This window comes from Hetaerina americana, unplaced genomic scaffold (genome assembly GCF_022747635.1).
Source record: "Hetaerina americana unplaced genomic scaffold, ioHetAmer1.1.p SCAF_20, whole genome shotgun sequence".
Taxonomy (NCBI): domain Eukaryota; kingdom Metazoa; phylum Arthropoda; class Insecta; order Odonata; family Calopterygidae; genus Hetaerina; species Hetaerina americana.
Genome location: NW_027286764.1, coordinates 691,016 through 703,781, shown reverse-complemented (window position 1 = coordinate 703,781; position 12,766 = coordinate 691,016). Strand labels below are relative to the sequence as shown.

At 38.3% G+C, this 12,766-nt stretch overlaps 1 protein-coding gene across 2 annotated transcripts in view; it reads left to right on the top strand.

Moving 5' to 3' along the window:
• Nucleotides 1-12,766, top strand: part of Hipk (Homeodomain interacting protein kinase) — a 105,556-nt gene that overhangs the window by 35,332 nt on the left and 57,458 nt on the right. For both annotated transcript variants that reach the window (XM_071586110.1, XM_071586109.1), the window contains exons 10-14: nt 525-722; nt 2,831-2,899; nt 5,682-5,843; nt 10,631-10,889; nt 11,877-12,102. In XM_071586110.1, coding sequence (XP_071442211.1) covers nt 525-722; nt 2,831-2,899; nt 5,682-5,843; nt 10,631-10,889; nt 11,877-12,102 — 914 coding nt within the window. The remainder of the gene's footprint in view (nt 1-524; nt 723-2,830; nt 2,900-5,681; nt 5,844-10,630; nt 10,890-11,876; nt 12,103-12,766) is intronic.

Genomic DNA, 12,766 nt, shown 5'->3' with positions numbered 1-12,766 from the left:
GCTTTTTGGAAAGTGTTAAACAATCCAGTAAATATAGACCAAACCTTTTAATTGGTTCAGTCTTCAATATATTAAGTATTTGTTGCTAACTAATCTATTGCATTATAGATATTGAGTAAGTATTTACTCAGGAGGTCTATATTAATCATGATATTGACTAGGTAGAATTTTATAATGCAATGGAATATCCTTAGTGACCAATGGAGTGAACAGTATTCAGTATTAAAGTCATAAATTGCCTACCCTTGAATTTTGCCACCCACATCATGGGTGCAACTTGCCGTGCTTGAAGGTCCACCGTGGTTTGCATGTTTGACTGGTTATTTACTCTTGGAATTTTAAGTCCCTCCAAATGTGTGTTAAATAGACTTCGCTTTGTTTCTTTTGAAGTGTTACTTCTATTCGGCCTTTTTCTAAATGAAAAAAAATAATCTCCTTTCTTCTCTGCCATAAGAGCGTGGCAGAACACAGCGCCAATTAATTTCCCTGGCATTCGCAATTGTCACTGTTGCATGTAATTCTAGTACCAGTTGTACAATGGGAGGTCAGTGGCCCGCCAGTATACAGGTGCAACCCGAGCTGATCCATTTCAGCACCAGTTGGTGTCATCCATCTTGTGTCAGCCCAGCTACCAAGGCATGGGCTCACCTGCGAAGCATGTCACGGTGGTGGCCCAACAACCACCACAGCTGCAAATCCAGCCACCTATCATTTCACAGCAGGTAAATTACTTGCATTCACATATATTATTATTGATGTTTATTTTAAATCCCCATTTTTTCAACTATATTGATGCATGAAAAATGAAAAAGTTCAAAGGAGAATCATTGTGATAAGCTAATGTTATTAAATTATTACAAGCCATATTCAAGTGGGAAAGTCCTGTACCTGGATAGTGGTGACATGGGAATGTGTGAGGGAAGGATGAAAAGTAATGCACGCATACATTTAGAGCGTGAACAAAATGACCTTCAGAAATGCACCAGGTGGCCCATGGAAGTAACATCCCCGTGCACGTTTGAGGTTGTTGCGTTCATCTCGTGCATTTCAAGAAGCGGAAGTATGGAGACGTCTTCTAGTGATATGTCAATGTTAGTTAAACTGGGTTCTTTTGTCGAATGTTTAACTGCTGAAAAAGTGACTCCTACTGAGATTCATCGTTGTTTAAAGGCTGTTTGTGGTGACAGTGTTGTTGATAGGTCTACCGTAAATCTATGGGTAGTAAATTTTCATGGTCACGAGCCTAGAAAAGCCATAATTATTGATGAAACACATAGTGGGCGTCCACTCACTGCCCCAGGTGATACACATTGCAAACTCATCGAAGATTTGATTCAAAATGACCGGCGATCACTCTAATCATAATCACAAAAACATAATCACTCAAAAGTGTATCGCACACTATATTTGAATATCCTAGGAAGAAGTTTGTCCTGTGTAAGGCAGCCTGGCGCGAATAATCTTGCAACCCGACATTCCACACACCTCGCACGCAACTGGAGAGTCTTTATGAAACCTGAAATTTGAATTGATTCCACATTCCCCCGATCTTGCACCTTGCGATTTTTATTTTGTCCTCAACTAAAGAGACACCTTGAGGGATCATCATTTCACCTTGGACAATGAGATGAAGGCAGCTGTCAAGTCCTGGATTCAAGAAAAGTCTAAATAGTTTTTCAGTGACGGAATGAAAAAACTTGTTACACGTTCGGAGAAATATGTTAGCCTTAACGGTGACTATGTTGAAAAATAAAAATATGATATTGAAACTTAAGAACTGCCCTTAAATGTACTTTTCACCTAATCTTGCTGTTTGTTTTTGTTTGAGCTCTACAAGCATGTGTGCATTACTTTTCAGCCTATCCTCGTAGTTAGCCTAGCATTTTACTTTTGTATGTTTTACAGTCCATCAATCATGATTAAATTATTTTATGCTTTTGTGAAATCCTTCAATTAGGTCTACAGAGATTTATTCTAATTCAAACAATATATTGGGAGTGAAAATAGTTTGCTATTTCCTGTGAAAATTGAAAAACAACATGGGTGTCAATTTCAATTATGCCATTGAATGCCATCGTCTAGGCTCTGTTTAAATAAAGGAAATAGATATGGTTATAGATTAACAGTGTTTGATGCCAAATAGTTTTCTTTTTAATTTTCATTATTTTTTCAAGGGTAGGAAAAAATCACCATTCTCTTTGAATGGTGAGATTATGACTTGTATTCCTAGTATTTGTGCATATCATAATTGACTTGATTCATTTGTTTTTTTTGTACAAAAGTAACTTAATGGCATGAGTTATTGCTGCATTATTTTCTTGTACAATAATGAAATTATAACTGCGGTGGGTCTCTTGAGAGCTGTGTGCAGTAACATCAAACATTTTACAAATTCATTTATGGTTTTTCTTGGATCTGCATGGTGCTAGAATATCTTTTTTGCAACAAGATATGAAGCAATAAGTTTCTACAGGATGTGAGTGGATATATCAATAAAATTTATCATGCATGCTGTGTTAAATTATACATTTTTACCTCCCTCAATCAAGAAAAGGCAGTTATTGATAACCTGAATTTTCAAGAAATTTTACCCCAAGTGGATTCATATTTAAATAAAATTTTAGTTTCTTTGTTTTAATTTTTCATTTTTCTTATGATATGTTATGGGTTATTCCATAGTAAATATATTATTTTTAACATGAGTCATGAAGTAAGTTAACCGTTGAGAGCTTCATAGGCTGATTGATATCATTTTGCTTTTTGCAGTGTTACTATGTTCTTGATCGGTTGAAAATACTGTGTATCATAGACATGTTATAATCTGTTGCAGGTTGCTGCCCAGCAGCAGTATGTGCCAGTGTCCATGGTGGAGCAAAGTGGAAGGCAAATGCTGCTAACTGTAAGTGTTGTGTTATTTCTTGCACTCTGTTGCGAGCTCACTCAAGAAAAAAAGCTGGGCTTCCACAATTCCCAGCAATTATTTTATTTTTAAAATAAAGATTTAATGTTGAAGTGTTCCGTGTATTCATTGACAATCTAAAATATCTTACCATTGAGTCCATCCACATTGGTAATTTGATGGGCAATCGGGAAAAATTGTTTTAATTGCATTTTGCTCAGGGAAGTTATCCATCTCTTATTTTGAAATGCATTTGGCGGATTCTTTCCTGCTCATGGCCTTTCCCTGCCCAACTCTCTATGTAAAATTACTCGCCACTTGCAGTGAAAAATGAGGGTATCGTGCCTCCGTAACCTTTACTTTGTCCAATTTTAAATTGATATAAACGATGATATTGATCCATAGGCTTCTGCGACGTCTATCTGATAAAAAATCCATGCGGCTTTCAGGAATAGCTGTTGCCTAGGTGTGTTGATGGACAACTGTTTTGCCCTTAGTCCTGTAGGCAAAACAGTTGTCCTTCAATACACCTACATTATGGTAATTCCTGGAAGAAGCATGGATCCTTCATAAATAGTGATGAATTAATACATATTAGCTGTTATAATTCACAAAAAAATTTTATTAATCAAATTTAGATGAACATAATTTGGAATACAATTTCAAAGTATGATAATCCTTGATCACTATACCTTGGTATTTTTGATATAATCTATTTGATATAAACAGGTGTATTCACGGTACTTTTATGTTGATTATTGGTCTCTGCAACTATGTAATCCATCAAGGATCAATCAAATGATGACTTAAAATAGTCGCTTTCACAACTATTATTGGTAAAGCTATTGTTTTCCGTCTTGTTGGAGTTTGGTGAGTCAAAATGGGAAACATACGGAGCATGTTGCTGCTTCACCGAATACTGAAAGACGAGTGAATATGCTTCTGTATAGCTGGAAAAAATTTTACTTCCAAACTTGTTGCACTTTTCCTTGGCCACTAGTAACATATCCACCTTCGCTTATCCTCCAGTGTTCTCTTTGGGCTGAATGGCACATATTCTCTACTCAATGATGAGGGTGGAAAACTGACACCTGATGCTAATTCAAGGAGAGCGTGAGCTTACAGCTGCAAGTTTGAGGAAGTGAGATTTTCAGGGTTCTAGAAAATGCGTCGACCATCACGTAATGACCTTAAATAATCATGGATGCACCGAAAGCTCAGTGTGAAGAACTATAAACACTGTGACTGCCAAGAAAATGATATTCTCATCTCAGGAAAGTCGTGGAGGGAGGGGGAAAGTATGACTGACTAATGGCCATGGAATGGCATGATAATGCCATGGGAAGGGAGTGAGGGTGAGGAAAAGGGAAGAGAAAGTCAATCGACAATGGACTCCAGGGAGAGTGAGAAGGTAGGTTCATGGCAGCCTGGAATGTGATCGCACTGGGTAAGATCACGGCAGCCGAAGAGAAACTGCATTGAGGATCACCATTGAGCATTTGACACGACAATTCTTGTGCAACCTTGATTGTCAATTGTTCTTCATTTCACCAAAAGGCATGCTACAGCACCCAATTGTAAAAAGGGCACATTCAAATGTGAAATAATCCTATTTAGGTGTAAAATATCGCTGATATTCGGAAGAGTGATGTGGAGATGTTCCTAAAGCATGCCCGGTGCTCTTTTACTCTCGTCTGAAATCTCCTTCTCCTCTGGCTTTTGTACATCCGGTTGCAGTCTTTGCAGAGTAGTTTGTACACCCCACTCTAGTGTTGGGGTTTAACGTGGTCCTTGGCCCTCTTGTTTTGCCACGCAAAGGAAAGCATGCATCTGATGGATGCATTTGTTTTGTGAATTTTCAGAAGACTAAAAAATCTGGAAGCCATGAGGTTCATCACTGTCACGTTGTAGGGATCACTGTACTTAAAAATAGTGGGGGTGGATGTTAGAGCTTAATTCGTTGCCCTTTGAAACTTTGGGGTAGAGGCATTCGGGAGTCTTATTATTTGGGAACTTAAAATGAAGTCTTTTGCATTTTTCAGCATGTTGAGAAATTTTCTCACCAAATTGAGTTGCCCTTGTCTGCTTTTTCCAGAATTAGGTTATTGCCTATCAAATGATTTTTCCATACTTTGATAGACTCCAACTCTTGTAAATGTGCTTTCTCAGTGGGACGTTTGGACATGCTGGAGTTGTTAGAAGTAAAAAGTATGTGTTACCAGACATTTAGGAGCAGTAGTACTCGAATCATTTCATATGCTTAATCCATTGTTAATTCAAATTTTGTGCTCGACTGTTACGTGAAGGAGTCTTGTGCCTTGAGCAGGAGTCATTACTGAACGGATTACTAACTATACCTCGATGGAATAGCATCTAACTAATGCTGTTTGATTGGCATTTTATGATAGTTAATACATACTGTAACCATGGGAGAGGTCCAAAAATTTCTTCTGAAAAAATCTCACCTAGGGGTAAAAAAATAGGAGAAAGATTTTGTAGTTATTGTGGTCAACCACATATTTTTTAATGTTAAAATTGTGTTCTTCATCTTATCCATTTATTTTGTACACATAGTTTGTTATTTATTCTTCTTTTAGTGTGTCAGCTATAATTCATCAGCATTCACAAGGGAAACATGATTACATACATATTCCTAGCTTGTGCAGCACAAAGAGATGGAGAACTTTTTAATAAACTATTTTTGTTTCCTAATGTACACTTGTACACACACTCACATCCTTAACAATGAGCCGATATTTGAATCAGTTGCTTTATTTTTCAGAATGCAGTTCAAACTTCATGGCCTACAAATCGGCAAATGGCAATTGTTCCTCCATCATGGCAGCAGCTACCACCTCAACATGCTGCCATTCAGCAGCCTTTGCTGTCAGATGCCGGTGAATGGGGACGACCCCTCATTGTGGACTCTGGTGCTATCCTGCAGGTTAGTCTCTCTCTAAGTTTTCCTTAACTTTAACCCAGGAATATTCCATTCAAAGTGTTGGTAAGACCAACCCAAGACATCCTAATGGTGCTTCACTGTAGTGAACTTTTTAATGATATGCAATATGATTCTTCATATGTGCATGAAATCCCTTCATGCTGTTCCCTTTTGGGTCGAGCAAATTCAAGAACCAACCTGGTTTTAAGTTACTAAAGGAAATTTACTCTCGTGTACTTTCTTCTGTGCTGCCCTGTCGTCGCATGCTTCTTTTGACTGTGCCACTTGGGTATTTCATTTCACTCGTGGTCTTACTTGCCTTGGAATCCCAATATTCCTTGTCTTGTGAGTCTGTCACAATGTCTCCGCTACTTCCACCCCTGCCTCTCAAACCATTTACTGTCTCTCTGTCGCATGACTGCTTGGTAACCACACATCCCTCATCCATTCTTGCAGCCGGACAAAACCAAGACAGCCCACTTCTTTCATACTGCCTCAGAAAGAGTGCTTCCAATCCTGATTCCTCGCGGACCCAACATTTGCTCTTTCTCTTATTTTGATCATGATTGCTCCTGAAATACTTTATACCCATCATGTTTAGCCATCAGTAATGCTTTTCTGTCGTTCACAACTTTTTCTTCTATGCAATGGTAGAGGGAGGAGTGCCGGTTTACATAAGCTGCATTTTTTGCCTAAGACACGTTATTTTCATGTCTTCCACAAATAAGCACCAATTTTTCCAATTGAGTATTTCCCCCGAGGGAAATTGTAGTCTGTGGGCATTGAGTGGGGACCCTCCCCACCCGTGACCCCTTCTACCAAGCACTCCCCTGCCCACACACGTTAATCTCCCCCTTGTGAAACTCTTGTCATGCAGTATAAGGCCTGTAAATTATAATAATTTTGTGAGGTGAAAAAAGAATTTTTCATTTGTTCACCTGAAGAAGACTTTGTGAAGGTTAAATGTGGCTATTTTAAAAATAAAATTGTGTGCCAAAACTAATTTTTGTATATTTCTATGACGAATCATTTCCACCATGGTTAGGTTGTTATGAACAAAGGTTCTATGAAATAAGTCATCTTCTGACTAGCAGGGGGCTTGATAAGGTGAAAGTAATCACCTTGAGCTATTAAAAACTGGAAAAGTATCATTACTTTGAACATTGATTTTAAGGAAACTACTGTCAAGTGATATCTGTACTGGGCACCTGCAGGGCTTAGATATTGAATGCAATTTGTCATTGGTTGAATGATTTCATTAATGTGGTTGTTCAAAAGTCAAATTTATTGAGTTGAAATATCACCCATGTCTATCATCATTTGATATATTTCATTTACTGCCCGCATTGACCTTCAAATACTTACGTGCCACATACTTTGCATTAAGTTCATATTCAAGTGCAGTAAAACATAGAGGAGAAATTCCAGGTACCAGGTTTTTACCAGCAAGTTTTTAACCCTTTGTACTCAGGTGCTTTTTTCCTCGATTGCCTTAGTCTACTCGGGATTAAATTTTTTAAATAACCCAAATTTACTAAGTGTGGTGCTAGAATAAAAACTGGAGTTTCTTTTCATACAAACTTATTTATTTGGATTTTTTGACATAATTATTGGTGAATTTATTGATAAACCATAATTTAAACTCTATAATTTTTCATGGTATGATATTTTTGGAAGCATTCACCAACACGAAGACCTGGTTTACATTCACACGTCTCACAGATATATATCGTCTCTCTTCTTCCTCCTTTGATTTTTCGGTCAGAGCAAACTGCACAATCTTTATGTTTTTTGTTAGGGTGAGGTGTGATTATATGGAGTTTTCCATCTAAACGTTGCTCTATGTCTGTGGATGGTAATCTGACCCTGGAAGTTTGTGTACCATCTTGGAATTCTCCAACGAGATCGTGTACTAGTTTCCTAACAAATTTCACTTGCGAGATCAGTTTTTCATTTTTTCTTTGTTGGCATTCTTTATACAGTATAAATGAATTTACAACACTGACCTCAAGCCCCCAGGAAAACAATTTACGATACCATTTTAGAGTTTTCCTCATAAAACAGTATGTGCTTGTGTAATGGTCCGCTATATCAACTCCCCCCATAAACTTGGCATAGTTTGTCACAACCTTGGGTTTGAAAACTATTTCATTCCCACCACCATGAACTCTCCTTTCCACGGACTCAGTCTCTGCAGTGTCCCACATACTGAGCGTTGTGACTATCCTCTTGTCTTTCCATGCAAGGAGCATTACATTTTCATCCCTGTAAGCCACTGTCTCTCCTTTCTTTAGCTTTGGATGTTTGATCACAGCTGGATTATCTTTCCTATTGGGCATTGTTGTCCCTGTCAAGTGTGTTTTTTCCTTTAGCAATTCCCTTGCAAGAGTGACACTAGTGTAATACCTGTCAGTGAAGAAATGATAGCCTTGAGAACCAGATACTGAGTTCTTCAATCTTTCATGCAGTACTAAAACTATTCTGCTAGTAAAAGGGAGATCTGATCTCAATTATGTTTCAGTTGTTATTCTACCATAATAAGGGACAAATGAATGTACATAACCACATTTGGAATCTGAGAGGACATATAGACGAATACCCCATTTTTTTTGGCTTTTTAGTATTATACGTGATGAAGTGTATCTTTCCCTTGAAACCAACAACAGCCTCATCAACAGAAATCTTCCTTCCAGGGCAGAATCTCTTGCTACATTTCATTTCAAGGTATGACAAGAAGCAGTTTACCTTCTCGGTTCTTGTTCTCAAATCTTTACTTGACTCTTGATCATTTGGCAAGTGTAACATCCAAAATATTTGCAAGAACCTTTATCTTTTGAAAACAGTTCAAAAAAATGGTATATGAGACACAAAATCCATGGACCAATAACTCTTTAAGTTAGGGTGATTCAATACACCCATATTTAGTATTACGCCAAGAAAAGCCTTCATTTTTGCAATCGTCACATCTTTCCAATTATTCCAAGTGAACGCCGCGATAGTTCTTTCTTGCCTAAAATAATTTTCTGGCTCAAAATAATTTTATGGCTAGCATACTCATTAGTTTCATCCGTTTTATTTTGTATCAATGTGTCTGTAAAAAACAACTGAAAAAACTCTATTGGTGTGGCACATCCAGAAGGAACTTGAGGTCCAACACGTAACTGACCAGTGGAGAAGGGGATTCTGCTAAGCTCATGGTCATTCACAGATACAGCATTCCACTTTTCTTTTTCTGGTTTTCCACTATAAACTCTACTTTCACTGGGCCTTATGCCCGAATGCACAATACTATCACCTATATCACTATCACTTGAATAAACAATTGTGCATCTTCGTTTTGTCGGTATGAATTCAACATCACTCTCACTGTCAGTACATTCACCCTGATCTTTGGACGTTTTCCTCTCCATAGTTCCACTTGGACCAGCGACTGGTTCATCATCTCCAAACGCATTCTCAGATAACTCACTTTTGTCACTATTATATTTGTAAGTAAATTCGTCAGTTTCGATGCAAAATTCTTTGTCGCTGCTTTCTAATTCTTTGGAATACTTATCCGTAGTGAGGAGGTGAAAATCGTTCAGAATGAGCAACTACTAGCTGGCAAAGCATTCGTTCAACTAAAGGGAAAGTATCTGTTGTAAGAGAACCCTCTGCCATCAGGGAAAACACTGCGTTATGCTTCTAGAAACGTAAGCAAACCTCGGAGACTAAGATAAGGAAGGTTTTTTACCACAGGAGGATGATGCAACCTCAAAAAAAGCACGACAAAGGAAAAGTGGTAGGGTTCAAGTTACTATGAATCAATGACTCATGTCTTGGTGGACACTCCTCAAACAATGATGATGCAACCTCAAAAAAGCATGACTACAGGAAAAGGCCTAAGGTTCGTGTTTTACTATGAATATAATAGATCATATCTTGGACCCTCCTCCTCAAGATTCCTGATTTAGCAATAGATAGGAAAAGAGCAGGCAGAATGTTTGATGGGACAGTGGACACTAGGAAGAAAGGGAAAAGAAAGAGTCAAAACTAGAAAGCAATGAACTAAGGATCAGCTGACTGAGGTAACTTTATATTCTGGCGATCTTTTTTCAGACACTGATAATCTCTAAAAGAAATTGCTTTACATTTAGCTTACTTCCAAGTAATGAAGGGCAAACAATGCAAATGAAAAAGAACTTACAGCACAGTAAATAAATAACAAAAAATATCTGCATAGGTGGTGGCATCCTTTGGAGACTGCATTTATGTCGACGACGACATTATGGGTGGGATACTATTCATTTATAAAACAAGCCATGCTTTTAATTAAGCTTTACTTTACTTGTTCTTTCATGCAGATGATTACAAAAAGTTATTGGAAAAATAGACAAAAATCCCAATTCCCCTCGTGGTGAAACTCCGTGTCGAGTGTGGCTCAACATACGAGCTGCTGCCGTTGCTAACCGTGTCGAGTCACGCTCGACATCCGAGTGCGAAAGGTTAAATAAGTTAGCAATCGGCTGACAGTGTGCGCAGAGACTCTTGAGGGGGAGAAGCAAGCCCGAAAGAAGATGAGTCATGTGGTTCCCAGTGAGGTTTCAGGTACCCAGGAGGAACCGGGGAACCCTCTTTGTCCCTATATTTACTGTGAAAGGGAGGCTGGAAGCTAGTCACCCCTGGTCAGTTGCCTACCGTAGATATAAAATTTGAGTGGTGAGTGTGAAGGGAGCTTCGGGCTGCATGGGAAGGGAAAAGAAGTGAGTGTGTTACTGGATCCCAGTCTTGACTTATTTCTCGCCTTGCAGGAGCAGAGGCCAGTCTTCCCAGTGGACGTGCCTCAAGTGTATGACTCTGTTGTGGAGCATGGCAGTGCACAGAGTGGTTGGAGTGCACCAAAGAGGCCTACCAAGAATCATGGTGCTCCTCCGCCGGCAGTGACTCACTCGAATCACCTGACGGTACCACATGTTGCCTGTGCTCCAATCACTACGCGCTCAGAGAAAAAGGAGCCCACTCAGCTCAGTCCTGTAAAAAAGCGTGTGAAAGAGGGAACTCCACCTTCAGGTAGATTGGGTCAAAAATTTGGCATAATTTGCCTGAATCTGTAATTCATAGATCACAGCTTGAAATTTGAGATTATTATTTTGAATTTTATGCAAAATTTAAGAATCAAGGCATCTTAAGATATTGAATGGATTTCCTTAAAATGTGTGATAAATTTTTTTGCTTACAAAGAGACATTGATCTATTTATGTAATGCTCAATCGTTGTGGTTTCAATTAGACTAATTTTTGTAATTCTTTCATAAACATAATTTTGTATGCAGTGAAGTAAGTGCAACACTTTGATCAGAGCAGTATTTTAACAAATGACTGTTGTAACTTGGAGCAATAATCTTGAGACAAATTAGAGTTTCTCTTTGCATGCTTTGGTGCATTGGGGAAGGTTGTCAGCTTGTATGGGAAGCTTCAGAGTTGTGTGAATTTCTCAGAAGAGTATGTGCTCTTCTGAGAAATCCTATCTTGTGCTCTCTTTCTCTGGCCTATTCGGCTTGCGTGGAAGTTTTGAAGGCCATGAGAACTCCTTGGCTAGTTTGTTATGTTATTTGGAGATTCCATTTGAGGTCCAACCACAGCCTAGAATGTGTTAAAAATATATGTGGATTTCTCCAAGTACTAGTATCTCAAGAAAAACATAAATGGAGTTGGAAATACGTATCCTAAAATAAAAACGGTTATGATTACCCTGACATGAAAGAAAAGTGGAGACTTTCAATTCCAGTACATATCCACAGTCGGAGTAAATTTAATTAAGTTTATTTTGTAATAATTAAATTTACTCTTCTAATCTTTGGAAGAGTAAAACCTGCTCTGGTTGTCAATCCTTAGCAATTGTATTTTTACCGTAAGTCACAAAGTGGATTCCTAGTCCTTATTTACAAGCACGTGTGTGCCGTCTACCTTCTAAATTACATGTGCAAATAAAGCCAGTACGTAAAGTTAAGGGGTAGTCCTGTATGCGGGTATGTTCATTCTGGTTTGTTAATTGCAGAGCCAACGATGTATCCTCGTCATCGAAATTCCCCTCCGCCCCACGGTCACTGGCATCATCAGCAGAACTCCTCCTTGCCAGTGGCAGCTGATACAGCCCTGAACCCCAAGCAGGAGCACCATTCAATTGTCTCCCGCCAGCAGACAATAACTATTCACGACACACCTTCCCCTGCAGTGTCTGTCATCACGATATCAGACAGCGAGGATGAATCTCCGGGAAAGTGGTGAGTCATGGTTTCAAAGGGAAACGGATTCCAACATGAAAGTTATTACGCCTAAAGTTCTGGCAGCCTGTTGAGATTAGAATTATACGTAGCATGAAATATTGGACTTGAATTTGTTGCAATTTGAAAGTAATGTTTTTCTTTATTTGCTAAGGTTGTAGTACAAATTGTAAAACCTCATTATTTCATACCTGCTTTATTCAAATATGATAGAAGTCCATAGAAAACTGTAAGACTTGACAGATTTTAGTTTGAATTAATCAAAATATATCTGCATTGCAATTTGAAACTATGATATGGTCTTATGGATCTTAAAAATATCATTTATTTCAAAATCCGTCCCCAGGTTACAATTTTTTTAAGAATTGGAGTACTTTAATTTATCAAAGTTTCATGTGGAAATTTTAAGAGGCTATCCATCCTTGTCCTCCATTTCTCACAAAATGAAACTATGTTTAGTCTCTTCAAAAAGTAACTTTGTTTTGTACAGTCAGTAGTGTATAGCTGATGGCAAGAGAGCCAGCAAGGGAAGGCAGTAGTATTGAACAAAATGGTAGGAAGAAGCATAGTATACTTAGAGCAGGTGAGTGATAGAATGATATTAGTAGACATAAGGCCTGATCAAACTTGAAAACTAGGTCATTGTTGAGGGCTAGATGCCACC